Below are 27,246 nucleotides of genomic sequence, written 5' to 3'. Positions count from 1 at the left end.
TAATTGCCTCTTAAGTTCTTAAATTGTGTTCTGTCTATTTTGACAGAATTTCTTTACTTGGTTTCTTTGTAACACTTCCAATTCTTGGATTTTTTTTCCCTATTAGAAAACCATTCTTTTTTTATTTCTTTTTATTTCATTATACATTGTCCCCTAATAACTGCTTTGGCAGCATCCCAGAGGATATTTGTGGCCACTGTTCCTCTATTTTCTTGGAAATATAATTTTAGCTGACTTTCAATGAATTGTTTATCTTTTTCCTTAGTCATAAGTATGTTATTGTATCTCCATAGTCTTTTAGTGTGTTCCCATTTTATATCTATTTCAATGGTTATCGGGGCATGGTCTGAAATCCATATCGGGTTGTTATACTTTTCAATTCCCAGTTGTTTGCTCTTTTGAAAATTATAAAATCCAAATATGAAGCAGTTTTGTGTCTACTGGAGAGATGCGTTAGCTCGGGATTTAGTCTTAAGGCTTCATGTGCTTCTATTAAGTCCCATTTTTTCCACCTGATTATCTTATCTTTAGAGACGTCAAAATTGAAGTCTCCTGCCATGATCGATTCCCCCTCAATGAATCCCTGCATCCTTTTAAAATACTTTTATCAAGAAAATTTTCTGTCCCTTATTTGGGGCATAGATATTTATCAGTGTTATTTTCCTATTTTGGAATATACATTTAGCCAGAAGGTTCCTTCTCCATCTCTTAACACTTCTATTAATTTAATATCGTTCCTTTTACGTACCAAAATTGCCAGCCCTCTCGCCTTAGCTGTGCTTCTTGCTTCAGCTAATACTTCCCATTCTGGGTCTTTAAGCAATGGTTTATTATCCTTTTTTGCTTTGTGTGTTTCTTGTAAACACATAATAGCTGTACCTTGTTGCTTTGCAAATCTAATGACTCTTTACCTTTTAATGTCAGAGCTTAGGCCATTGACGTTCAGTGTCAGCATCTTCAGAATTTTACCCGTATTCTTTTAATTTAAAAGTTCCCTTTGTTCCTGGCTGATCTTTAACTTTTATTATTGTTTCCTCCCTACTCCCCCGCCTCCCCCATCCATCTAGTCCTCCCCCCTCCCTCCTATCCCTGGTATAGGGCTTGTCGCTGGGGAGGATAACTCATCCCCTTCCCTATACCTTGGGGTGTGCGCATCCCCCCTCCTTTATTTGTAATTATATCATTTTATTTTAACATTTGACCCATTTATACTTCCCTTTTCCTGGATTTAAGTAAGCGTTCTTGGTCGTTTTTCCTGGTGTGTGGGAGCTTCCTCTGCATCCTCTTCCTCCAGCGCTGGGATCTCCTCCATCTCCGCCTGAGACTCTGCTGGCCCTGGGTCAATTCCCAGTCTCTCTAGTAGTTTCACAGCTTCTTCTGGGTTCTTTGCAATTAGCCTTTTTCCTTCTCTGAATATCACTATAGACGCTGGGTAAGCCCAGGTAAACTGTATCTTATTCTGGAAAAGCTTCTCAGCATATGGTTTCATTTGATTTTTTCTTTTTAAAGTTTCTTGGCAGAAATCTTGCCTTATGAAAACTCTCTTTTCCTTGTATTTCAACTCTTTCTTCTTCTTCAAGGCAAGAAATATTTGGTGTTGTAGTTTCTCCCTAGCAAACTTAATTATTACCGGGCGTGGTTCAACTCCTCTTCTTCTGCCCTGCAGCCTATGTGCACGCTCTACTTGATCTTCGTTTAGTTTTATTCCTTGCTCACATACCCAGTCTGTTATGCATTTTTCTAGTTGTTTTGAGCCAATGTCTTCTGAAATGCCGTGTACAATTAGGTTCGCCCTCCTGCTTCTGTCTGACAATTCTACTGCTTGCTTCTTTAATTGGTTGATTTCGTCTCTGTTTTCCTTTGCCGTCTTATCAGCCTGAAATGCGAGCTGTTTAATTTTTTTATTTCTAAACTCATTAAACTGACCTCTTGTTTAACTTCGTCAATTGCTGATTTTATCTTCTCCTGGGAGTCAATCATTAGGCTTTGAAATTGAGCTAATTGCTCCGAAAGATCTTTGACTGTAGTTGCCATGTCGAGAGGTGGGTCCTTCTTTTCTTGAAATTAAACTAGCAGCTTTCTTATCGTACTTAGCTGGGAAGTTTTCAAACCACTCTGTTCTCTGGTTCTTTAGTCACTGTCCGGTTTGTTTCACAGCACTTTAGAAAGCTATTTACATTCCTTTTGGGTCGTTTATCTTTCTGTCCACGGAGGGAGAAGGCAAAAGCTTCTTATCTCTTAGAGCATGCGCACTCCTCTCACCTTCAATATGCTTCTTTTGATACAACTATTATTAGTTTCAAGAGTGACAAGTTCTGATGTACTAACACCTCAAACAGAAATGGGAGTTCTACTTTATTATATGTATTAATTTGGGATGTCAGTGAAGATTTAGGCTTGTTAACTCTCTGGTTTTTCACTGACTACTGAAGTTAATTTAAATACACATTGCAAACCTTCAGTGAAAGCATCTTCTTACAAAGTCTACTCTCACTCCCACCACTCTCCTTTGCGGCTCCCCTAAGAAATTTTCCTCAGGGAAGGGATCAGTTTTCCTGTACTCTGCAAAGTGCCATACATTATTACAGCCAGTAACAGCAGAGGGAAATAACTGTTTAAGTTAAAAATAGCCTGAACAACAGAAATTTTCTGAGAACTGAAATTCGGAATCAGAAAAGTTGCCCAATAAATAGACAAACAGAAGAACAAAAAGGTGCAGAATACTAAAAACTTTTCTTATCTACACCCAACATGCTTGAAAGGTTTTCCAGATCATATGGCAAAGTTATCATGTGATTGACAGCTAAGAGTTGCATCTGCAGAAACGGCTCTGGAAACAGGTCCACCAAATACACTAGGAAACAGACTGAACTATGACCTTTACTATACATCAGTTGCAAATGCCTTAGGATTCAGGCACGCACGTTAGAACCTCAGACCAGAACTAAATGAGATGGTTATCAGACTTGCAACTGAAAGGCAGCCCCATGACTACTATTGCAACTAGCTCCGGCCTTAGGGAAATAATCACAGTTGTCTCTCAAACCGGGATGGAAGATCTCTCTTCCCCTATGAACTCTGAAGGTTTAACACACACACACACACACACACACACACACACACACACACACACCAGTCAGTGTCCATCACTACCAAGAGACAAAAGTGAATCGTAGCCGCATGTGATGAATACTGCATGCCACAAGTAAAAGCAATTCAACAACTGAATTTCAATGCCTTTTTAAAGTTAGGAATTAAAGAGAGGGATTGAACAAAGGTTAACAGAAAAATGAACCAAACATTCATCATGCAAACTTTTGTACAATTAAATGAGTTACTACCTGGCTGTATGACTTCTGGCTGTCTGAGGTTCTGCTTGCAGAAGTCTGCAAATAGCCTCTTCTTTAGACAAATTCTGGAATCTTCCCTGGAAAGGATGTGCAGTCAAAGACAGCAAACTGAAGAGCTAAAAGGATAATAAACAGTGTTAATATTAAACATGGCAGAATGCTTTTGATATTTACAATACACTCATACTTCACTGTAACTAGTATTAGTCCTCTGCTAACTCAGAAAGAACAATTTATCCTAAGCTTAAGTGCCATCAAGTCGCTATGAATTAATGTCCTCCAAAGTGTCCTATAGTTGATATAAGGGTTGGAACACTTTCCCTATGAAGAAAGGTTAAAGCGCTTGGGGCTCTTTAGCTTGGAGACCAATTGGAAACCATTCGGTTTCTCCATAGTCTATTCTAACAGTAGCCAGAGTACAGGTTGCGCATCAAAACAATCAGATGTTGTGGCACATCCATTTCTTTTAACCAACCATAGCTTTTCATTGATCCACACATATTGCAATAATCGAGAAACACAAGTCGATTTTCTTCTGAAATTCTCTTTTATGTTTCGGTAACGAATGTAAATTTGCAATATGATCCCTAGTGCATCTTTGAATCCAGCTTGAACAGCTGGCATTTTTTGTTTCATATATGGAAACAGTCTTTGTTATAAGATTTTGAGATTCACTTTTAATCATGTGAGAAATTAATGCAATGGTCTGATAGTTACTGCAGTCTTTGGCATCCATTTTTCAGAATTGGAAGTCTGTGGACCAATGCTTTATATACTATATCTGTTTGCATATTTTTAAGATTTTGATGGCTTGAAATAGCTCTATTGATATCCCATCTACTTCTGCTGATTTGTTTCTCCCAGTTGCTCTAACATCACTTCCTTCTATTGGTTTCATTCCACTTTCTAAAACTGTAGGTTCTTCTTCAAAAGTTCCTTCCTCGAAGGAATCTGTCACCCTTTTATCTCTTTTGTACAGTTCTTCAGTGTATTGTTCCCATCGTTATTTTGTCTGGTTCATTTAATGTATTTCCATGTTGATCTTTAAATTTCCCTTTGATTTCTTGGATTTTATGGAACAGATCTCTTGTTCTTCCTTTTTTGTTGTTCTCTTCTATTTTTTTACGCTGGTTATTATAATAGTTCTCTTTATCTTCACATGTTAGCCACTGGAAAGTTGCATTTTGGCTTTTGTCACCTCTTTTGCTTCTGGTCTATCTTTAGCAATTTCAAGAGATTCATCAGTCATCCATCAAGGTTTTTCTTTTCTTTTGGCTACAAGAATCATCTTTGTGCTTTCTTCTTTGAGTTCTTTTTTCCTTTTTTCCTTTTTTAAAATATAGATTTGTGTGTGCGCATGAACGGGCATGCTTGCCTGGAAGTCATGGTTGACTTCTGGCAATGCCTACTGAGGACTCCGACTTTTTCAGAGAGGTGGCTTGATTAGCCTGCCTCTGCATTCCACCTCTGGTATTCTTTGGAGGTCGCCCTTCCAAGTACTTGCCAGAGTCCACCCTGCTTTGCTTCCAAGATCAGGATTGTCTGGGCTATCCAGATCAGGGCAACCCACAGGTCTTCTGATTCATGTTTAGTTGCACTTAATAATGCAAATCTGTTCTTTACATGGTCTTTAAACCAGAGGTATCGAACTGGCCCCTTTCGGGCTGCTGCAGGCCGATTCAGATTCTCTGATCTGAATCGGCTTGCCGCCAAATTGCTGCCAAAATTCGGTGGCAATTCGGCCCCATTATATCCTATGGGCCATTGAAGTCAATGGCAAAAACACAGGATGTATTCTGGGGGCTGGAGTGGAGGGGGGTTTGAGGTTCAATCTCGCAGGGTAGCTGCTGGAGCCTCTCCCCAAGATACCCACCAAGGTTCAAGAACATTGGACCAGGGGGTCCAATTCTACGGGCCCCAAAACAGGCTGCCCCCATCCCCTCCATTGTTCTCTAAGGTGGGAAAAAAGTAACTTTTGTTCCCACCATAGAGAATAATGGAGGTGATGGGGGCAGCCTGTTTTGGGGCCCGTAGAATTGGACCCCCTGGTCCAATGTTCTTGAACCTTGGTGGGTATCTTGGGGAGAGGCTCCAGCAGCTACCCTGCGAGTTTGGAGCCTCTCCCTCAAATTCCTCCCCCTCCAGCCCCCAGAATATACCCTATGTTTTTGCCATTGACTTCAATGGCCAATAGGATATAATGGAGACGAAATTGACATTTGGCTGGCCGAAAGTCTCCTGAATTTGCTTGTACTGTCAAAATTGACATGCAGGAGTCTTTCTGCTGGCCAAAATTGATTCTGCCCGATTCGGCCGAATCCGAATTGGGCCAAAAAAAATATTTTTTTTGCACACCCCTACTCATATATTATGAGGACCGGATCTGACATAAATGTGACTTTGTTGGGCCGGGCCATTCGTGCTATAAAATGTAACGAGAAGTACCAGAGATATAAACTTTATAAAGACGATTTCAGATGCCTAATGGCAGTAGCAGGTATGATTGCATTAGGTATGATATGCAGAGGAGAAGTAGGTGTGGAGATATCAGCATTAATGATGAAATAGAAACAGGGCTGGTGCCAAGTTTTTTTGCACACTAGGCGAGGTTGCCCCCCCCGTACGCCCACCAATTTTCAAACATAAATGCATTTTAGGAAGAATGAAAAACACAAAATTTGAAATTGCTAATTTCTTTTTTTAATTGTGAGAACAAGTAATACAATCCGCAGGTCCTGTAAAACAGAGCTCTTCCACCAGGCTTTTAAGTAGGGTGCAGAATTAAGACTTTATGGCCCTGGTCCAATTACCAACTGTACCAACAGTACCAATGGCCCCACCAACTGGGGTTTTATAGCTGGGCAGGAGCCTGATGACACCATTCAGCTGACAGTTGATGTGAGAAGATCACCATCTTTTAATGTAAGTTATGTTTAAATTGCATGATTTATATTGACTAATAGCTTTAACTGGAATGTTAATGTTTATTTATTATGTTGTTAGCCACCCTGAGCCTGCCGAATGGCGGGGAGGGTGGGATATAAGTGTAAATAAAAAAATAAATACAATCTCTGATTTTCTCTCTCAAACAGAAAAACAAATCACAAAGCATTTTCAAAAATCCTGTTAATTGTGATGTTGAAATTTAATTCTCTTTCATGTTTCCATTTCAGGCACATCAGAATCTCATTTTGCGTGCCTTTTGTTTAGCAAATTTTGTCACCAATTCCTTCAGGTCAAGCACTAATGCTTCAGCATGTTCAATTGAAATAGTTGCATTGTCCTCACAGGGCTGGTGAAAAATGTCCTGTCCCTTTATTAGAGGCTTAATGTGTGGGAATGGCATGGAGGTAAATAACACCACTTGGTAAATAACATCCCATTAAGCCTCTGTTAAAGGGACAAGGCATTTTTTTCCTCCAGACAGTTGTAAACATTTTGTATCTGTGTTTTTATAGTAGCACATTACTGTGGAATAAATGGCACAAAATCAGACTAACTCAATCCTATTCATGTTTACTCAGGAGTATATCCCATTTTATTCAGTGAGGTTTACTCCATTGTAAGTGTTCACAAAAATGCAGCTTGAAGGAACTGTATGAAGACTTCTAAGTAAATACCCATAGGATCAAAGTAGACATTTGTAGAAAATATACTTTGAAAAATATCAAATTAGCTTGCCGTTGCAGATTTAAATATAGATTCTCTATCATTAAATCAGTGGAAATCTGGACTCAAAAAATATCTGTTGACTTAAATTTTTTAATCTGCTGGTACTGAGGTAAATTGCTCAGATCCCCAGACTTGATCATATATCACAACACAACCACCTCTTTGTCTGGCACTGACTGACAGATGAATAGGTTCTATAGTGAGGAGAACCCATTCTGCATTGGGGCTTCCTGCATTCTTGCATAGACTTGGCATCCCAGCAGAGCACGCTGTGATTTCGAAGGATAATTTCAAAAGAAAGTCTTGTTATAAACATATATTACATTAGAAGTTGCTATATACAAATCTATATTTCACTTTTTAAAATCATTTTCCCCCAGCACAGGACATTAGAAGACATAAACTTGACCCAATGTTAATTTTCCTGATACTGGCTTAAAAATAAAACTGATACACAAACTGGAACTCATCTCTGACATCAACTGTCATGGAAATGGGAGGTGGGGAGGAAGGACACAAAGTGATGAATATAACAATATTAAAATCCCAGCATGAATTCTGGCAACATTTTAAACAATAGTTTAAATTCTGGCTTGAAGAGCTTGTTTGTATTTTCCTTGGGTTGTGGTGTGGGTAGAACCAAGTGTCATAGTCCCATTTTCTGCAAGTGGTTAGGCAAGAAAACTTTGGCAGAAACTACAGGTCAGAGTCTGATAGCAGAAGGAAAACAAACTGTGTTTAAAGACCAGCCTGTCTCTGGCCACTTCACTACTGATTCCATTCCCTTTCCTGTTTACTCCCCTCACCATTGATCAAAGACTTATTAGCGGAAGCAGCCAAAGGGAGAATTTTTTCTAAGCTGGATCTTCGGGATGCGTACTTTCGTGTGCGCATCAGAGAGGGGGACGAACATAAGACAGCGTTCCAATACCCCTCTCGGGCAATTTGAATATCGGGTGATGTCGTTTGGACTTCAGGGGGCTCCAGGGGTCTTCATGAATTTGATCAACGTGTTGCACAAGCATTTGTTCAAGGGGGGCCTTGTTTACCTAGATGACATCTTGCTTTACTCCCCCGACCTCCCCTCCCACGTGAAATTGGTGAGAGAGGTGTTAGCCACGTTGCACAAGCACAAACTGTTTGCAAAACTGTCTAAATGCGAGTTTCATAAGACACACATTGACTTTTTGGGATATCGAATCTCGGATAGGGGTCTGGACATGGATCCGGGAATGGTGTGAGATGTACTGGGGTGGGGGGTACCTTACACCCGACGCCAGCTCCTTTTTAGTATTCGCGAATTTTTACAGAAACTTTTAAGCTAATTTTTCCATTTATTCTTTACATCTTCCTGGAGTGAATCCTCCTGTACTAAATTGAGACCTAGGTTTCCTGTCTCATTACCAGTGCTGATAACTCCACGCCTACTACCCCTCTGCATATCACACCTAATCCAATCACGCCTGCTATTTCCATATGGCATCTGAAATCATCTTCATAAAGTTTATATCTCCAGTACCTTGTGTTACATTTTATGGCACACACAGCCCAGTCCGACAAAGTGACATTTATGTCAGATCTGGCCCTTGTAACAAATGAGTTTGACACCTCTGTTCCAGAGTATTAATTTATACATAATGTCTTCAATAAATTACAGACCAAAAGGAGTCAGCCGTGTTAGTCTGTTGCTGCAAAACAGTAAAAAGCTCAATAGCACCTTTAAGATTAACAAACTTTATTGTAGCATGAGCTTTCGAGAAACACAGCTCTCTTCATCAGATGCATCTGATGAAGAGTGCTGTGTTTCTCGAAAGCTTATGCTACAAGTTAGTCTTAAAGGTGCTACTGGGCTTTTTATTATTTTTCAGTAAATTATATCATTTCTCCCTGATTATGACATAAAATATGAATAATAGGCTTTCCATTTCTTCTGAAATTCTTTAATGAGTGTTCTATTTACATAGCTGTTTAGCTTTGCCATTGCTGCATATACAGAAGCCTACTTTTTTCTTAAGTAGAACCCACTGCTGGCTCTGGAGGTGCAGTTAATCACTACTGCCTCTATATTCTGTGAACCATATGATCAAATGACCTGCCTAAGTAGAAACAAAGATACCTACAAGTCAGAAGAATCAAGCACTTCTTTATCACTTGTCCTCTTCTGAACACACAGACACAAAACACACAGGCCTCTCACATACATGAATACTTGTTTTCTTGTACATACACAAGAGGACGCTGTGAAAGTTGTACACAGCTCACGTGACAAACATTCTCTGTCAGTCACTTACAGAAGGAAGGAAATGATTGCCTAACTATAGTGCTGAAGGACACTTTATTCCAGTCCACTCTTGCCTTTGCTGCTATCAAACTCTGTCCATCTGCATTTTAACAATCACTACAGCAACAAGCAGGCTGGGCTTGGCCAAGGTAAATCTGCTCACATTAACCAAGACATACAAGGCAGCTGCCTAGCAACACTTGCAGAGGCATGTAGCTTAACAAGAGTGAACTAAGGGGTTATTCTCAATGTTGTAGGTAGGCAGGTATAAACTGCCAGCAGAACACGACCATGCACAGAACACCCAATACAAGGGCACGACAGTCTTCACTATGGTCTTGCCTGACATATGGTAGCATTCAATAGGGAAGCGGAAATGATGTTATCACATGAATTTTCCTACTGCCATGGAATGACTTAAAATAAAAAGCATTAATGAAGCTAAATTAAAGCAGGGGAGAAGACCACCACAGACCAGTTTATTTATTTATTTATTTATTTATTTACTTCATTTAATCTCCACCTATCCCACTGAGCATTATGGCAAATTACAAAATTAAAAGAATGCACAAAAGACCAGCACTACATCCCATAAACAATGCAATAAAACTGGATTATGCATTAAGAGAACAATGAAATAAAAGCAGTAATAATCAATCCAGTAAGCAACACAAAATAAAGAGAAGAAAAAAACTGCCTGTTTTTCAGACAGATTCTTTTCCCTTTAAATGTTCTTCTGAACATTTAAAAAATGCCCCCCTGAATTTTAACAACGATTTCTACTCTATGCCAGACCACCTGTCACACATTATTGATATTCTGGCCATCTCTACTGTATACATTCAAACTTCATATAGAAATTCCAAACTACTCTCTTTTATTCCATTTTTTTGATTCCACTGTTTACAATGTCTTCCTCTATACTTTATACATATGGCTTTTCATGCACCAGAAGTTTGTTCTAACCCACAAAAGTACTATGCATCAGCAGTACCATCCTAAATGTCAATGGGCTTAGAAGGGTAGAACTCTGTTTAGGATTGCACTGTGAATCGATTAACTTTTAGGATGCCATATCATATAGCCTTATAGCATACTGCCAATGGACACTTGCATTTCTCAGCTATTTAAGTCTCTCATAATGCTGCAAAAAGAAAAGCACCATAATATACGAAAAGGCAACTTCATTCAATTCAATTTTTTTTTTAAAGGAAAATAAAAAATACAAGAGGTAAATAAAAACTATTTGGACTAAGTCGAAGACATACAGATAACAAATTACGTTTTATATTGCTGGCTAATCGCTGTTACAATAAATTCTTTCTTTCGATAACAAATTAAAAAGACATAACAAGTTTTCAATCATTATCTATTTAGATACTCAGGGGCTGATTTTGCACAAGGAGCTGTGCTGCCGTTGCGCCTCCCTTTGCCCCGTTTCCATTGGTCAATTTTCCACTGTTTTTTGAGGATCACGAAACCGTGGGGAAAATCGAGCGAAGCCGTGGGTCAAAATGCAGCCGCATGGCTTCGAGTGGGAACTTGACCAATGGAAACGGGGCAAAGGGAGGTGCGACGGCAGCGCAACTCCTTGTGCGGAATTAGCCTCATTATTTTCTAGCATTAACTCAGGAAGGCTTAGTATGATACAGCAAGCAGCTTCAAGTCAGGGAAGGCAATAATTTCATTTCTGTGAAACATCCTTGGTACAAGTACAAAATAAATGGCAAGACTAATTTTTTAAATTCTTTATTCACTTTCACTGAAGTGGTTCTCAGGCCCTTTTTTGCTGGCATACCCATGCCCATCAACTGGCTCATTCTACATTTAGCATCAAATAACATGTGTCAAATATATTTCCATAAAAGAAACCTGTCTTTTTGCCCAAATATATACTCTGGGGGGAGAAGTCAAAATAACTCCCCTGGCCCATTGCCACACCACCATTCAAAACTCTCACCGTCATCTGCTTTAATAGACGATTAAACATGTAGGGAGACCTGATCACAAATCTCTTGCATTTCATTTTGAATTTTAAGTTTATATAAGCTCTACATTACACAGCAAGACCTCTAAATCACCAAAACTGAATACTAAAGGTCAAAATACATGTCATGTGCAGTGTTCCCTCTAAGCTGAGGGCTCTCAAGGCAAGCTACCACAGGTGATAAAAGAATTAAAATATTCTTAAAGCCAAGTTATACAAACAGATAAATAACTAATACAATATAAATATTACAGTATACAAGATGGTAATCAGTCACAGGTGTGCAATGCTCCTACGAGATCTACACAAAGGTGTGCCCATGATGAACCAGTGGGCAAGTCATCACCAATAGTCTCTGCCCAGATAATATACCAAACCAGAGCAGGGTGAGGCAGGGGAGGCCAATATAACTGGACACCTGCCGCCTCAACCGCAGGGCCCTGATCTCACTTGGGAGAGTGTTCCACCACGCCAGAACCTTTTTGGCACTGGCAGAGGTTAAGCGGCTGATGCTTGGGGCCAGGGGACCACCAGCAGCTGTGGGTCTGATGAGCACAGAGCTCTTCGGGAGACATATTGGGAGAGATAGTCCTGCAGATATGTTGGTCCCAGATTACACAGGGCTTTAAAGGTTAAAACTACAACCTTGAACTTGATTCTGTACTCCACTGGGAGCCAATGCAGATGGCAGAGCACTGGTTGTATATGTGTTCTTAGAGGTGTCCCAGTAAGGACATGCACCGCTGCATTTTGAACCAGTTGAGGTTTTCTGATCAAACCCAAGAGCAGCCCTGTGTAGGGCAAGTTACAGTAATCCAGCCTGGAGATGACTATTGCATGGATCACTGTGGCTAAGTCACGAGGAGAGAGAAGATGGTCATGAGGAGAGCTGAAGATGGTAAAAAGCTGTTCTGGCAATGGTCATGACTTGGGCCTCCACTGAAAGTGAGGCATCCAAGATCACGCCCAAGCTCCTCACAACTGGCGTTGGCTTTAATAACACCCTGCCAAGGGTTGGGAGCTGGATCCCTAATTTCAACCCTCTGTGGCTCAGACACAGGATCTCCATCTTCAATGGATTTAATTTCAGGCAGCTCTGCTTCAACCAGCTATAAAACACCTTCAACCAACAATAAAAAACCCTCAATTGCTCCACATGGCTCTAAACACCAAGAAGGGAGAAGGAGGGACTTCAGGCTTCCCTCCTAGTTTGCACCAGTGATAACCTGCCTCATGGTCTGTCATGATCTGTGTAGGCCTCTGGAGATCTGTGCAGGACTGGGCCTAGTGAGGCCGAAGAGACCTGCCTGGGAGTGGGAAGCAGACAGCCTACAATCCCCACAAGGCTTTGCGCCAGCTGTAACCAAGGGGGGTCCAGGAATTCTCTGAGGAGATTGTTTATATACTTGGTGGTCGGTTAAACTGTGTTCTTTTCCTCTCTGCGGTCTTTGCCTCTCACAAAGCTAAGCTGAGGAGACTAGTCTGGGAGAAAGATCCCTCACTGGGACAGTGAGTACAGGTAGAAGTCTGGCATAAGAGAGCTGTAGGGCTTGAGTAGTAACAGTTAAGGAGTAATAGGTAGCTGTGTTAGCTTTGTGTTTCTTTTGGCTTTTCAACACTGTTATGTATTTTAAAGCTTCTTGTCTTGTCTTGTTTTTCCCCTGACCAGTACTGTAATAATAAACCCTTTTTAAAAAAATCGTTTCTCTGCCTGGTCATCACGCTTAAGTTTCTCAGCTACAAAGGGGCAATTTGAAGGGGCTTGGGAAGGTACCCTGGGCCTTCTCAAGGGACCTAAGTCCAGGGTGGTGGCAGCAGAAGGTGGCAACCCGCTGGGGTCATGATATGGTCTATGTGTCCATCAGGCCATGAGTACCCTGGGGCAGGGGCAAAGAGCCTCCCCGGCCATTTCTGATGACAAAAGCAGCATGGGAGGGAAGCCTAGAGACTCTCTTTCCCCCTCTCAGTGTTTGGAGCCATGCAGAGCAATGGAGAGATTTCTAAAATTCAGTCCCAGCACAAATATGTGACCGAGAGGTTGGGCACCCATGACTCAATTAATATAATGTGTAATGTATTTTGACCCTAACAGATTTATGAAAAAAGAAGCAATTAAAGCCAATCCCCACAGAACAATACCTCTGGATGCCTGTTGTTCTTTGCCACCTCCCCCGGCGTCTGTCCATCTTTTGTCTGTATGGATTTATCAGCTCCAAGTTCAAGCAGTCTGAAGACTACATTTTTGTGTCCCTGGCGTGCTGCCCATGTTAGTGCCTATAACAAATGATTAGTCTTTTAGTAGTTGTAACGGACAGTAAATGGTTAATGCTTTAACCTGGTCTCACAACTTTGAGTGACAGGGTATTCAGATGGAATTCTACAGTTCAGTCTCAGTTAAGAGTGGCAATTAAGAATGACAGTTTGAGAATGGAGTGAGAACAGTGAAGGAGAGTTAAGCAGAGTGAGAAGATCAAGGAGGACCCTAAATGAGGGAAGTGGGACAAGTAGCCATTCCCTGGGGGAAATAGCTCCTAGTAAAGGAAGGTGATCCCTATCAAATGATTAAGAAGAAAAACTGGAACTTGTGTGAATGTTCCTGCCGTCACAAAATATTTTTGAGAGAAAGCTTATGCGTGTTTATTTAAGAAGAGACTGCCAAAAGATCTCTCTGGACAGTTTTAAAGGCCTGTCTATATAACAAAACAACTACTTGATCGTGACAAACTATCTACTGTTAATTTATACGAAGTTATCTCATTCCTGTGCCTGTTCACATTCTAAGTCCAAAACTGATACCTATCTGATCATTTCCCCTCAAAAGTGACATGAAGCAGTTTGTTAGCTTTGAATTACCATCAGCCTCTCATGCGCCATCACCAGACGAAGACAAAAGAAGGATTTTAGTCGGTCCCTCAGTTCCCTAGGCTGGGTCAGCATATATCCATATATACATTCAAACAACTGGGTGGGACCAGAGAAAGAAAGAAAAGAGGCTGTTCAACCAAGAAAAAGATAAAGGAAAGAGGGGAACTGTTTGAGTAGTATACAGGATTCGGTTTGATTGATTTGGGGGCAGTCTTAAATTGTGGTTTTTATTATTTTTATTCTATTTATATTGTAAAGTTGTGTTAAGTTCCGTAAAGTGCAAAGACGATTAATAAATGTATAAAATAAACAAAGAAAAAACTCATAGGGAGGGGAATCACTTGGTTGCTTGCCTCCTCCCCACCTAGGGTTGCCAGTCTCCAGGTCCCTGAGGAGGGTGTTCCCCTGGTTTTCGGGGCTTCTGCCCACCACCAGTCAGCTGGGGAAAACCCTGCCCCCAAACAGCTACATTGCTGTGCAACCCCAACACAACGTCACGCTGTGCATCCCCAACACAACATCACCCAGAAGTGATGCCATCATGTCAGGGATATTGCACGGCGACACGTTGGTTTGAGGGCAAAACTCTATGATTTGAAGCCAGTTTTACCCCAAAACCAGAGCAACTGGCCCCACTGGTGGACCTCCTGATGGCACCTGGTATTTTTGGTCAATGTGTGACAGAGTGTTGGACTGGGTGGACCACTGGCCTGATCTAACATTGGCTTCTCTTGTATTCTTATGTATCATTGTTGTGTGACATCTCTGATGTGGATGAGATCACTTCCAGGTGATGTCATTGCGCCAGGGACATCCCAGAACACCCCCTCCCAAATCCCCCTGCCGGCACAATGAGGAGACCTGGCAACCCTATTCCCCACCCCTCTACCTGCCTGTCCAACTGCCAGTCCCACCACTCTGCCTGCCCATTTCCTCCCTACCTACCACTATTCTTTCTGCCTTCTTGCCCCCCCACTCACTCATCCAGTGCCCTGACTCCTCCCTTCTCAAAACGTCTGCTTTGACCTCATGATGTAGTATCGCAAAACCTTAGCTTTTTCCCAAATAAGTTTAGGCTTAGACACTTTTTAAAAGTCTCCTTCCCTTTTTACATTTTTAGATTTTTCTTTAAACCTAGGGATCTCCTTTCTGTATACAGTGGTGCCAGACACATTTCAGAAAAATTCTGAAAACAAGTGAAACCTCAAGTCATTACATATAAAAAGCTGTCTTACAGTGTAACCATTTTCATCCTGAGCATTTACTTGTGATCCATGAGCAGCAAGAAGAGCAACAACTTGACAGTGGCCTTCACGGGCAGCATACATTAATGGAGTAATTTTCTTTCTAAGGAAGGATACATAATACCTGTTAAAGCAGCAATGGCATACCAATCCATAAATTTAGTCTATAACTGATTAATTCTTATCTGTAAAGAGCTCAACTTATAGCACAGCTATTCCAGCCTAAACCCAATGAAATAAATTGGTTTAGACCAGAATAACTATGCACAGTATTACATTGAGTGGGAGCAACAAAGTTTCCTGTTTTATTCCATGGGGTGTACTCCCAGGAAAGCATTCTCAGGACTGCAGTCTTAACAGTGCAACCCTTTAAAACTTCGATGGACTTAGAAGGGTGTAACTTTTCTTAGGATAGAAAGCACTACTACTGTCACACACAAGAGAACATGACCAAGACTATATATTGTCAGATTATATATTTCAATGTTTCCATGATATAACATTGCTTCCAGGTTGTTTTTTTAACCAAGTAAAATGTACCCTTTTGCTTGTGTGATCAATAAATCTTACTGTCGAAATAATGATAAAGAACCGCTGAACAATACAACTGAGAACTCTGCTGCAAAAAAGAAGTGTCTGCAACAAAACACTTTACTGTCTTCTACAGTAGATACTTGGTAAATGTTTTGAGTATTTTAAAAAAACACAACCTTCTGGATCAGTGGTTCTGGAGCCAAAGGTGATTCTTCTGAGCACCTAGTTCACGCTTTTGGAAAGTGGGTAAGGCTATTGCCTCATAGGGGGTTACAGCTGGCTGGTTCTAACCACCCAATTTCTTGAAACACTGGATTTCAACTGGAAAGATGTTTTTAAAATAATGAAGCATTTATACTTTAACATCCAGCCTCATAACTAGTTATGGAGAACATAAAAGCTTGCAAACTGTTTTGTTTCACAAGTCTGACTTGAAAGCTCTTCCCTCACTTCAGATACACGAGGGCTGGCTAAGATTTAACTATGGGAGGGAGAGATCACTCTGCATCTTCAGAGGTACTCTGGTAATTAAAAAGGCTATAAGTTATGGATTTAATATTAATATATTCTGTGTGGAGAGGTGGAGAGCACTTTCAGTGGCTCTCTGTGAGCCGTAGAATGAACGCAACTGTTCTAGATCCTTTGTGTGCTAGTTGGCAAACCAGTCCTGGTTCAAGATAAACAAAAGCAGAATATATCCATGTGTTAAATCACACTACATACCGCTAGAGGGACCCCTAAACACATAATAAGAAGACTTTTATTTTAAATGAATTGCAGATCAGCTTTTCAAATAATCAGGGACAATGGGGCAGTCCTGCCTCACCAGCCATTACGAGTTCCTTGAGTGCTGACCAATGCTCCCTCTAACCTGTGGAGTCTTGTGAGCAAAAATTCTACTTTGTGAGCTACTGGCATTAAAGTTGTGAGTGAGCAATTTGGCTACTGCATAAATTAGTTTGCTCTGGAACCATCCCTCCTGAGCTAAGACAAAAATGTGTGAGCCAGAGGCTAAAAAAACTGTAAGCTAGCTCACACTAACTCAGCTTAGAGGGAACACTGTTGCTGACAAGCATGTGCATAAGAGTGAGATGCTGAATATTATATAATTGGACATCCACAAAGCAAAGTACTGCAACAAAGACTGTTGAGTAAACTTGTAATAATGGGTTAAGAGATGAGCTTTCCCACTACACATTGAAGGAAGAGAGTGCCTGACTGTCCAGGTACTGTTTCCATCAAAGACAGAGCTGTTCCCACCTGCTCTGCCCCTTCCCATCCACCTCCTGGAATTATGAAAGAAGCTGCCTTCAAGAATGATGTGGCCAATTATCACCATGTCCCTAACATGCCCTTTCTTAGCAAAGTGATTGAGAGTGCAGTAGCAGACCAACCCAGGTGGGGCTGAGAGAGCTCTGAGAGAGCTGCTCTTACAAGAACAGCTCTGACAGAACAATGGCTTGCCCAAGGTCATCCAGCAGCTGCAAGTGGAGTGGGGAATCGAACCCAGTTCTCCCAGATTTAGAGTCTGCGCACTTAACCACTACACCAAACTGGCCATGCCTACTTGTGACAGACTGTGCTTTAAAAGCTCAAGTGCTGTATAACCATGTGAAAGACTGTGAAGGGTTACTGCCTTTGAGTGACAGGCTGCTCAAATGGATTTCATTGGATAGTTGGGAACTGACTGTGAAAGAGAACTCAGTTTAGCATTGACTGGGAAGGTTGCTGAAGACCCCCATTTGGGCCAGAAAAAGAGACAGAGCTTCTAGTTTAGAGAAGTAATTCCCTGCCCAGTTGAAAGGGGAGATAGCTCTAAAGGGTGACGTGATCCCTGATTTGTTTAGAGAAGGAACATGGGTACTTGGTAGCATATCCCTGCCTTCTAAAACCTGAAAAGTCAGTTAAACTCAAGAACTTATACTGGAGTGTCTAGCAGGCACTGAAACCAAAGCCTCTCATCTCAAAGATTCTAAGTGTAATGTATCCAGTCCAGACAAGTCCAGACAAGTCCAGAGACAAACATCGAGCTTTGCTCCAAGAGACAATGGACTATGCGGATCCTAGCCCGCTCCAATCAGGGGGCTCGGTTCCCGGCCGAGAGCCTATGGGACTCTTGGCCACTGTAAATAACCTATAGGGAAATAGGGGTGTGTTTTGGGTGGCGGTTTCTCGGGGGATATAAGCCGGCCTGCGAGCCAGCCAAAGTTGTCTTGTTCCGGATAGAATAAAGTACGCTTTGCTGAAATCACTCTCTGTTTACGTACTTTTCACTAAGACTTAAAACTCTTACTTGCTGGAAACATATTAACTGAAGTTTGTGAAACTACTAAGTTACCTCACAGTTATTCTTGATTGAACTCAGATATTTTATCCCTGACTCCACCTGACCTTTTCCTCTCAACACTGCATAAAATATTTTGTTTCTTTTTAAACTTTCAAAAGTCTCTTGTTTTCAGAAGTACAAGTTAAGGAGGTGATCTTGTCTCTTCCCTCAAGTCCCTGGGTGGAGCCAGCATCAAAACAGAGTAACATGATAGGTGGGATAGGTGGGACAGGCATAAACCCTCAAATAAGAAGAAAATAGATAAAGGGGTGCTCAGTCAAAAAGGGAAAGAAGAAAAAACGGAAGGAAAATCCTGCATGTGAGGCAGGGAAGGCTGGCAAGATCGCCATACTCTTGTTGGACTTATCTGCAGCCTTTGCTACAGTAGATCATACCATCTTGTTGGAGGGGCTTGGAGGTAAAAGTAGGCATCAGGGGATACGTGCTGAACTGGTTCAAATCATTCCTCACAGATCAGACTCAAATGGCTGCTGTGGGAGACCCAACTGTCATCAATGTGGGACCTATCCTGTGGAGTTCCACAGGTTGCAATCCTATGCCCCATGTATTTCAATCTCTATATAAAGCCCAAAGGACAAATCATTCACAGCTTGGAGATTGGATGTCATCAATATGTAGGTGATAACCAGCTCTATATATCCTTATCTAAATCCCCTGATGATGCAGAAGGGGTCCTGAATAACTGCCTGGCTACTGTGGTAAATAAGAGTGAACAAACTAAGACTATACCCTGGAAAAACAGAGGTAATGCTGGCTGGGAAGGTGGAAATCTCGAAGGATACTGTGTTTCCTAATTTTGATGGCGTTCAGCTGGCTCAGTTAAAAGCCTTGGGATTATAACGGACCAAACGTTATCATGGGAGAGGCAAGTTTTTTTCCCATTAACAATTTTTATTTTTACAACATATAATATGAAATATATAATAATGCAATCAGTAACAAACACTTTTACAACAGTAATATAAACTGAACAAAAATTTCAAAAATAGATCAAGTTTTGGTAATGCAGATTACTTGGGATAATTTCTTTTTCTAACAAAAAACTGATAACGGTATCAAACAGCAACAATTTTTTGGTTATAGTTTTCTGGTGATGAATTTGATAAATTAAATAACAATTTTTGCAGTATAAAATGTTCCCATATACAATTATACCATTGAACAATTGTAGGAGGTTTTGTGTCTATCCATCTGGAAGCTATTAACAAATGTGCTAGTGCAATTAAGCTTTTTATTAATTCTCTATTTTTATTTCTAGTCAAGGTTTGCAGCCGTTTGTCCAAAAGAAACAGCTCTGGAGCAACAGGTAAATTTACAGTTGTAATCTCCTTTAATTTGTTTGATAATGTTTTGCCAAAAAAATTTAATTAATGGGCAGAACCACCAACCGTGAATAAAGTCAGCTATATTTCCACATTGTTTTTTGCAGAGAGGATTGAAAGATTTATGAATGTGATGCATAGTTGTTGGAGGTATATACCATCTGGTTAGAAGTTTCCCTGCTTGGGTTTTTATGGAAAATATCTTAGATTTTCTACTTTCTGCTTCCCAAATTTGTGTCCAATCTTCTTCTGTTAATGAAACACCTAGCTCTGCTTTCCATTGTTTTTGATATAATGTTTCAGGTTCTTCCATGTTCCTATTTGTCTATATAAGATAGTAAATAATACTTTCTTTTTGTTTTGTCATTTGATCTAGTATTTGTTCCAAAGGAGTCATTGGTCTACATCTAGTCTGTCTCAGCAAAGGAGATACCAGCAAATGTTTTAGTTGTAAATATTTATACCAATGTATTGGATGTTTTATTTTTGTTCTAATTGTGATTTTATTATTTCTTGATTGTTTAAAAACTTGAGCAATTTTAGCAATTCCTGCTTTCTGCCATGTAATATATTCCTTCCAGTTTTGTCTTGGAATAAACCACTCTTGTCTTATATACGCAGACTGCCCAGAAATTCCTGGTGCCAATTTTGGTTTCCATTTATACCATATCTATAATGAATTATATAAAAAAGGATTACTTTGTTGTGCACAAGATTTCAGAATCTTTTGGTTCCACATCATTTCATATAAAGTAAGTGGGATCAGTGGTTTTAGTTCTATTTTTTTTACTCTCACAGTGTGAGACCAAATTTAGAGTTCTCCCAATATTTTCTATTATATTACGCTTGGGTAAAAAACCAGTTTGATCTATATTTATATAATTTGGGAGCACTGATTTTAATCTACTAGCAATGATTTTTGTGAAAATTTTACTCTCTGTATTTAGTAATGCTATAGGTCTATACGATGTTATATTAGTCAGACCTTTACCAGGTTTAGGAATTAAAACAATTTCCGAGTTATTCCAAGAATTTGGAATTTTTCAAGTTTCAAATATATTTTTGCACAATGTTTCAAATGAGTCTACATGGGAGATGCACAGCCTAGCCCAAAAGATGACCCCTTACCTTGATATAGCTGATTTGGCCACCTGGATCCACACCATAGTAACATCAAGACTAGACTACTGCGATACACTGTACACTGGTGTCCCTCAAAATCAATTTGGAAACTCCAGCTGGTGCAAGATGCCATGGCTTGGCTATTATCAGCAGCTAGATGGAGCATACATATTACTCTCATCCTGTCGGCACTTCACTGGCTGACCATCAGTTACCAGCTCAATTTAAGGTGTTAACTATCACGTATCAAGCCCTTCATGGCCTTGGACCCTCATATCTACAAGAGCCTCTCCCCCTATGCTCTGCCACACCAGCTTCGCTCATTGGGGCAGGGTCTTCTGCGGGTGCCAAACTACAAATAGGCAAAATCAATCGTGACCCCACCTTGTGGAACAGGCTGCCTGAAGAAGTCAGGAAGGCTCCCACTCTCTTGGCTTTCTGAAAACTATGCAAAAATTGATTACTCAAGAGGGTTTTCTCTACGCAGGCAACATAGTTGCACTGTACTAAATGATTCACAAATTTACTTGAAAAATTATTAGGGACTGTGGTCTATACTACTGCAAATAGTTTGCTGAAACTAGGATCCTGCTATGGAATTTTGCATCATTTAATGTATCAGGCTTTGCTTCAGCTACTTTCAGAATTCTGGCTGGTTCTACAACCCTAATCCTATTGCATTGTTTATTTTATGTCCCATGATCCATCCATCAAATGTATTGACTCAGTATGTGTAATCCACCTTGACTCCAAGTGAGAAAGGGGGACTATAAATAATGTATATAAATAGGACGAGGGAAGGATGACAGTGCTTGACTGCTATGAAAGAGACCAGTTTGTCTAGGGCAGATCTGTTGCCACCAGCTCTGCCTTGTGAATTAGTTTGTTGACAACACATAATATTTATTAAACTAGTTTGTTGTCTGTGTGTTTAACAGAGAAAACTGGGTTATACGTGTCCTAAATGAATAAATAACAGAGAGTAGGCACAAATGGATTTTTCTCACAATGGAGGGTCAGCAAGCAGAGAGGTACTCTAATGATTTATATTGGGTTGATGCTATTTAACACATCATTGCTATTTAGCGTATTCATAAATGATGGGTAATCAAGTAAGCACTAAAGTTGCCAGGCTTGCAGATGACACCACTTTTTTCCTGATCATGCTTCTGATATATATCCAAATTGGGCAAATGAGCAACAAAATGGTAAGTGAAATTCCAATACAAAGTGAAACACAGAAACAAAAAAAAAAAAAAAAAAAAATCACATATATTCTGATTACGTCTGTATGGATGTTAGCCAGGAAAGAGATTGCTGTGTTGTGGTCGCGTGGCTTAAAACAAAAGCAGATCCCATTCTAGGGATTATTGAGAACATCACTAATTATTGTCAATAGCTTAATGTCTTTATAGGCACTTATGATAAATCCACACTTGGAATACGATGTACAGTTCCAGTGTCCCATTGCTTAAAAGAGATCAAAGTGCTTAAAATACACAGCAAAAAGGCAATAATGAGCAACCAACATTTAGGAACATCTTAACTAGAAATGACATTTAGTTTACAAAAAAAAAGATCAATAAGGGGTGACATGATGCAGAAAACAATGCAATGTGGGTAAAAGGGATATATATTCTTCTTTTCCCCCTCATATTTGAACTTGAAGGGAGTGCACTCAAAAACATGCATAGCTCATTTATGTGATTCACTGCCCTATAATGTGATGATTATCTATCAGACAAATTCACAGACTTCCAAAGGAACCCAGTTCCTATCAGGGGAGTGGGGAATTTCCGGGTACAGTACCAGGGTTTCGAAAGACTGTTGGACTTGATTGTGGTGGAGGGGCATCTGGTCAGTCTGCTGGGCAGGACCTGGTTTGCACCACTGGGCATCACGGTCGGGGGAGTGAATAAATGTGGTACTAGGGATTTTGCAGAAGTTTGCGGGGAGTTCCTCGTCGCTTTCGATGGGGCTTTAGGGTGTTACAAGCCCCCCCCCCGGTTTCCGTGCAGTTAGACCCCTGGTGGCTCCTATCCGCATGCGTTTCCGCACAGCTCCAATTTCCATACAACCAAAAATTGATGCAGAGCTGGACCGCTCGGTAGCACAAGGGGTCTTGGAGCTCGTTTCACATGCCATATGGGAAACGCCTATCGTAACCCCCCTTAAGCCCAACGGCGAAGTCCGCATCTGTGCGGACTATAAATGCAAAATTAATAAGGCCTTTTACGACCACTCCTATCCGGTCCCGGTCGTCAGTCATATTCTGGCCTCTCTGGCGGGAGCTAAGATTTTCAGGAAACTAGATCTGGTGCAAGCCTATCGACAGTTGCCAGTAAATGAGGCCACGGCAACGGCACAAACGATAGTCACCCACAGGGGGCCTTTAAGGTAAAGAGGTTACAATTCGGCATGAGCATAGCCCCAGGGATTTTCCAACAATTAATGGATTCATTGTTAAAAGGGATTCCTGCAGTGACGCCATTCTTTGATGACGTCTTGAGTGCCGTGGCGTCCCCAGACGACTTCACCTCCCACCTCCACGCCGTCCTGCAACATTTTAACTCGGCTGGCCTCAAGGTGAAACGGGAGAAATGCCTCCTCGGGGTTTCTGAAGTGGACTTCCTGGGGTTCAGGGTAGACGCTACCGGCCTTCATCCAGCTAAAGACAAAGTGAAGGCCATCGTGGAGGCTCCCGCACCCACATGTAAAGCAGAACTACAGGTGTTCTTGGGACTCATAAACTTTTATCACACCTTTCTGCCACACAAGGCTGCTGTAGCAGAGCCCCTACACTGGCTCCTGGGTAAGTCGGCTCCGTGGTCCTGGGGCCCGAGGGAAGCGGCGGCGTTCAGGGGGGTGAAAGCGCTTTTAATTTCAAATGATGTGCTGGCCCACTTTGATGAATCCCTACCGGTTGTCCTTGCGTGTGACGCCTCTCCCTATGGCGTTGGCGCAGTGCTGGGCCATGTCCTCCCTGACGGCCGCGAGGTTCCCATGGCCTATTGCTCCAGAACCTTAATGGCTGCGGAGTGCAACTATGCGCAAATCAACAGGGAGGGGTTGGCGATTGTTGCTGGGGTCAAGAAGTTTCACAACTTCATTTACGGGCACCCTTTCACAACTGCTACGGACCACAAGCCCCTCTTAGCCTCTTAGCTGCCGACAAGCAAACGCCCCAAGTCATGTCACCCCGGGTCCTCAGGCGGTCCTTTTTCTGGCTGGCTACCAGTACCACCTGGAACACCGCCTGGGCAAGGCGATGGGCCATGCTGATGCACTGAGCCAGCTACCGCTGCCATTGACAGACGCCAATCCTGCTCCTGCGCCAGGGTCCTGCTCGTCTAAAGTCTTCCGGAGCCTCCTCTGCAAGCTGCCAACATCACTGCCAAGTCAGCCCACGACCCCCTCCTCTCCCGGGTCTTGGGCTGGGTGGTATGGGGTTGGCCTACGTCGCCCCCAAGCCCTGAATTTGCAGCTTTCACTACCAGAAAGGATGAAATCTCAACCCTTAAGGGGTGTCTCCTGTGGGGAGACCGAGTCGTGGTCCCCAGCAGCCTGCGACAGCGGGTACTCACGGCACTCCATGAGGCGCATCCCAGCATCGTAAGAATGAAGGCACTAGCCTGGAGCTATGTGTGGTGGCCGGGTATCGATGCTGAGATAGAGTCCTGGGTCCGAAGGTGCCAAACCTGCCTGCAAGTGTGACCAAACCCGCCAAGCGCACCCCCACAGCCGTGGGAGTCAACCCGTAAACCATGTTCCCGGCTTCACATTGATTTCACCGGACCATTCCAGGGACCGTTGTTCTTGGTAATGGTTGACTCCTACTCGAAATGGCTGGAGATCGGTCCCGTGCCCACAACTTCTACAAAGGCCATGATCAGGTCCCTCCGCCGGATCTTTGCCACACACGGCGTGCTGGACACAATAGTCTCCGACAATGGGCGGCCTTCACGTCAGCGGAGTTCCAGGAATTCCTCCAGAGGAACTTGGTTCGGCATGTCCGATCTGCGCCCTTCCATCCCGCAAGCAACGGCCAGGCTGAGAGGATAGTAAGGACCGTGAAAGAAGCCCTCAGCAGGATAACAGACGGTGACTGGGAGTTCCGGCTAGCCTGTTTCTTCCTGACCCAGAGGACGACTCCTAATCCCGTCACCAGTTTCAGTCCTGCAGAATTATTGATGGGCCAAAGACCCGCAACCCTGTTGGATTGGCTACACCCGGACCGGGCACCGGACTCCAAGAGGATGGTGGAACAGCGAGATGCTCCGAGAGGGTTCTTCCCCGGAGACCCAGTGTTCATCTGGAACTACGGGACGGGAAACCCCTGGGTGGCTGGACGAGTGATCAAAGTCATGGGCCCGGTGTCTTATGAAGTATCAACAGACGATGGCAGGCTCTTAAAGAAGCACGTGGACAAACTGAAGCGGCGACAGCTCCCAGAGGCAGGTGAACCAACACAGTTGGCAGCAGGAACCGGCGTATACATACCCGAGCCTAGTAGTCAGCCCGAAACCCCGAGCACCAAGGAGGCCTATTCTAAGGAGCCAACCCCAGAGACTATGGAACCTGAGACCCTTCAACCGCCACCACAAACGCCCCAGCCCCAGGTCACAGATAGGCAACCAGAACTTGGAGTTAGTGACTCGGTCCCAGCCCCGCAGCATTCCCTCAGAGAGTGCCGACCACCCACTTATTTAAGGGACTATATTACACATGTTGGGTCAGAACTATGGGGGAAGGCTGTTATGTACGCGGACCGCCAGCAGGGGTCCGCGGCTACAGGCAGGAGCTTAGCTCCTCGGGACAATAGGAACTTAGGATCCTAGTTCCCCCAGCATGGAACAATAGGAACTATGGTGGGAAATTCAACACCCCCCCCCCATGGGACTGTGGGTGTGCTGGGTGGGTGTGTATATAGTTGGCCTTCCGGGGCCATTTTGCAGTTCAATGTAAAGTACAATAAACGTGTGCAAACACATGTTGTCGTCCGAGTCCTCCATGCTGCGAACCCAGTACTTTTCACTCTCCATCTTTCCCTTCTTTATGCAGCTTCCTACACCCCACCAAAAGCCCTTCCTTTTTAGTAATAGCGCAGGATAGTCAGTCATGCTGCTGAATTTGCTTATTAACATGACAGGAGACAATTGGAAACAGCGGAATTCTTAACAGCATGAAAACAGACATGGAGAACAATTTTTCTTCACGCTGCACAAACTTGGCTCATTTGATCCATTATAAGTAGCTGCAGCCATGTTGTTGCCTCCTGATGGTGTTTGAAGTTGCTGTTCTCAAAAAGATAAAGAGAAGAAACTGGGAACATTTGAGTCAGCTGCACGAGACCTGGTCTAAGCAGGTCCCTTTTCTCAAGTAACCTAGAGCTCTGAGAGGCCTTGGCATGAGTCAAAGGACAACAACCAAATGTCCCTTAATTGCAGACCACAGCCTATGTGAACCATACTGGCAGAAATGGCAGTCCAGGACATCCTTATGTATTACCCCAAGGAATCATACTTTAGAGCTCCCCAAGAACACAGAGCCATGTGCAGTCAGAAGTGCAGGGGGACTCCATGTTTTATATCGATCTAGAGAATTGTAATTAGGCTATGTCCAATATAACACAATTGAAAGAGGAAACGGGGAAAGGTCTCATATTTCAAGACTCCCTTCTGTGACTCTTCAAGACCCTTTCATACCCGAGCCCTGATGAATGACCAATGCTTGCAGGACAATAACTTGGCTTTCCATGCCACCAAAAAAATATCTCTTGGTAATGCACTTACTCAGAAACCTAATCTTCCAGCCCATTCGTCTTCTTGCTGGTACAACATTAGTCATTACAACCACCCCATGAAGAACTGTGACCAATGACACCTGTAATCCAGCCTGCCTCATGAAGAGTCTGACACCTCACAATCACTTGGACCCAGGGGGAAAGGAATGAAAGAGGCTTCAGTGGCCAAGCCACTCTGAGTTAGTTTTGCTTCTCATACCTTCTTCTACCACTAACACAGAAGTTGGTTTTCATCTGCAGACACCTCTTCACGACAGAGGAAGTATGACTATGTCTCCTTTCCTTCTCTGAACCAAATTGAAACACTGGACCTACCTGAAGCTTCCTTCTCTTCAGTGGGGACAAAGTCATCCAGAACTGGTCAGGTTACGCCTCTGCTTGCTCTGATAGGGCTATGCAAATTCTTTTGTGTGTCTGGCTCCTATTGGAGAGATCCTAGGCTGATCCCTCCAGTTTTATCCAAGCCCTGATGTTTCCCACTGTCTGACTGCTCTTTCTTTCTTTCTTCTTTATTTTTATTTACCAAAGGCTGCCTCTGCTGACTGTATCTGATCTATAATGCCAGACAAATGTGGAGAACGACATCCAGGTCACCGCTCTGCATATTTCTTTCACCAATGCTCTGATGGAAAAAGCTGCCATGGTTGCTGCTGCTCTGGTGGAATGCACAGTTATTCCTTTCAGTGCTGTCAGACCCTGGATCTTGTATGCGATTATGA

General features: G+C 42.4%; 1 protein-coding gene across 1 annotated transcript in view; it reads right to left on the bottom strand.

The window, feature by feature from the left end:
* ASZ1 (ankyrin repeat, SAM and basic leucine zipper domain containing 1) overlaps nt 1-27,246 on the bottom strand; it is a 70,375-nt gene that overhangs the window by 15,481 nt on the left and 27,648 nt on the right. Inside the window, exons 5-7 of the mRNA XM_015416011.1 lie at nt 15,391-15,502; nt 13,430-13,564; nt 3,342-3,466 (exon numbers count right to left, since the gene is read on the bottom strand). Of these exons, the coding sequence (XP_015271497.1) occupies nt 3,342-3,466; nt 13,430-13,564; nt 15,391-15,502 (372 nt within the window). The remainder of the gene's footprint in view (nt 1-3,341; nt 3,467-13,429; nt 13,565-15,390; nt 15,503-27,246) is intronic.

Source organism: Gekko japonicus, unplaced genomic scaffold (assembly GCF_001447785.1).
Source record: "Gekko japonicus isolate JY-2015 unplaced genomic scaffold, Gekko_japonicus_V1.1 scaffold159, whole genome shotgun sequence".
In the NCBI taxonomy this organism is placed as follows: domain Eukaryota; kingdom Metazoa; phylum Chordata; class Lepidosauria; order Squamata; family Gekkonidae; genus Gekko; species Gekko japonicus.
This window is presented reverse-complemented; position numbering and strand designations above follow the sequence as displayed.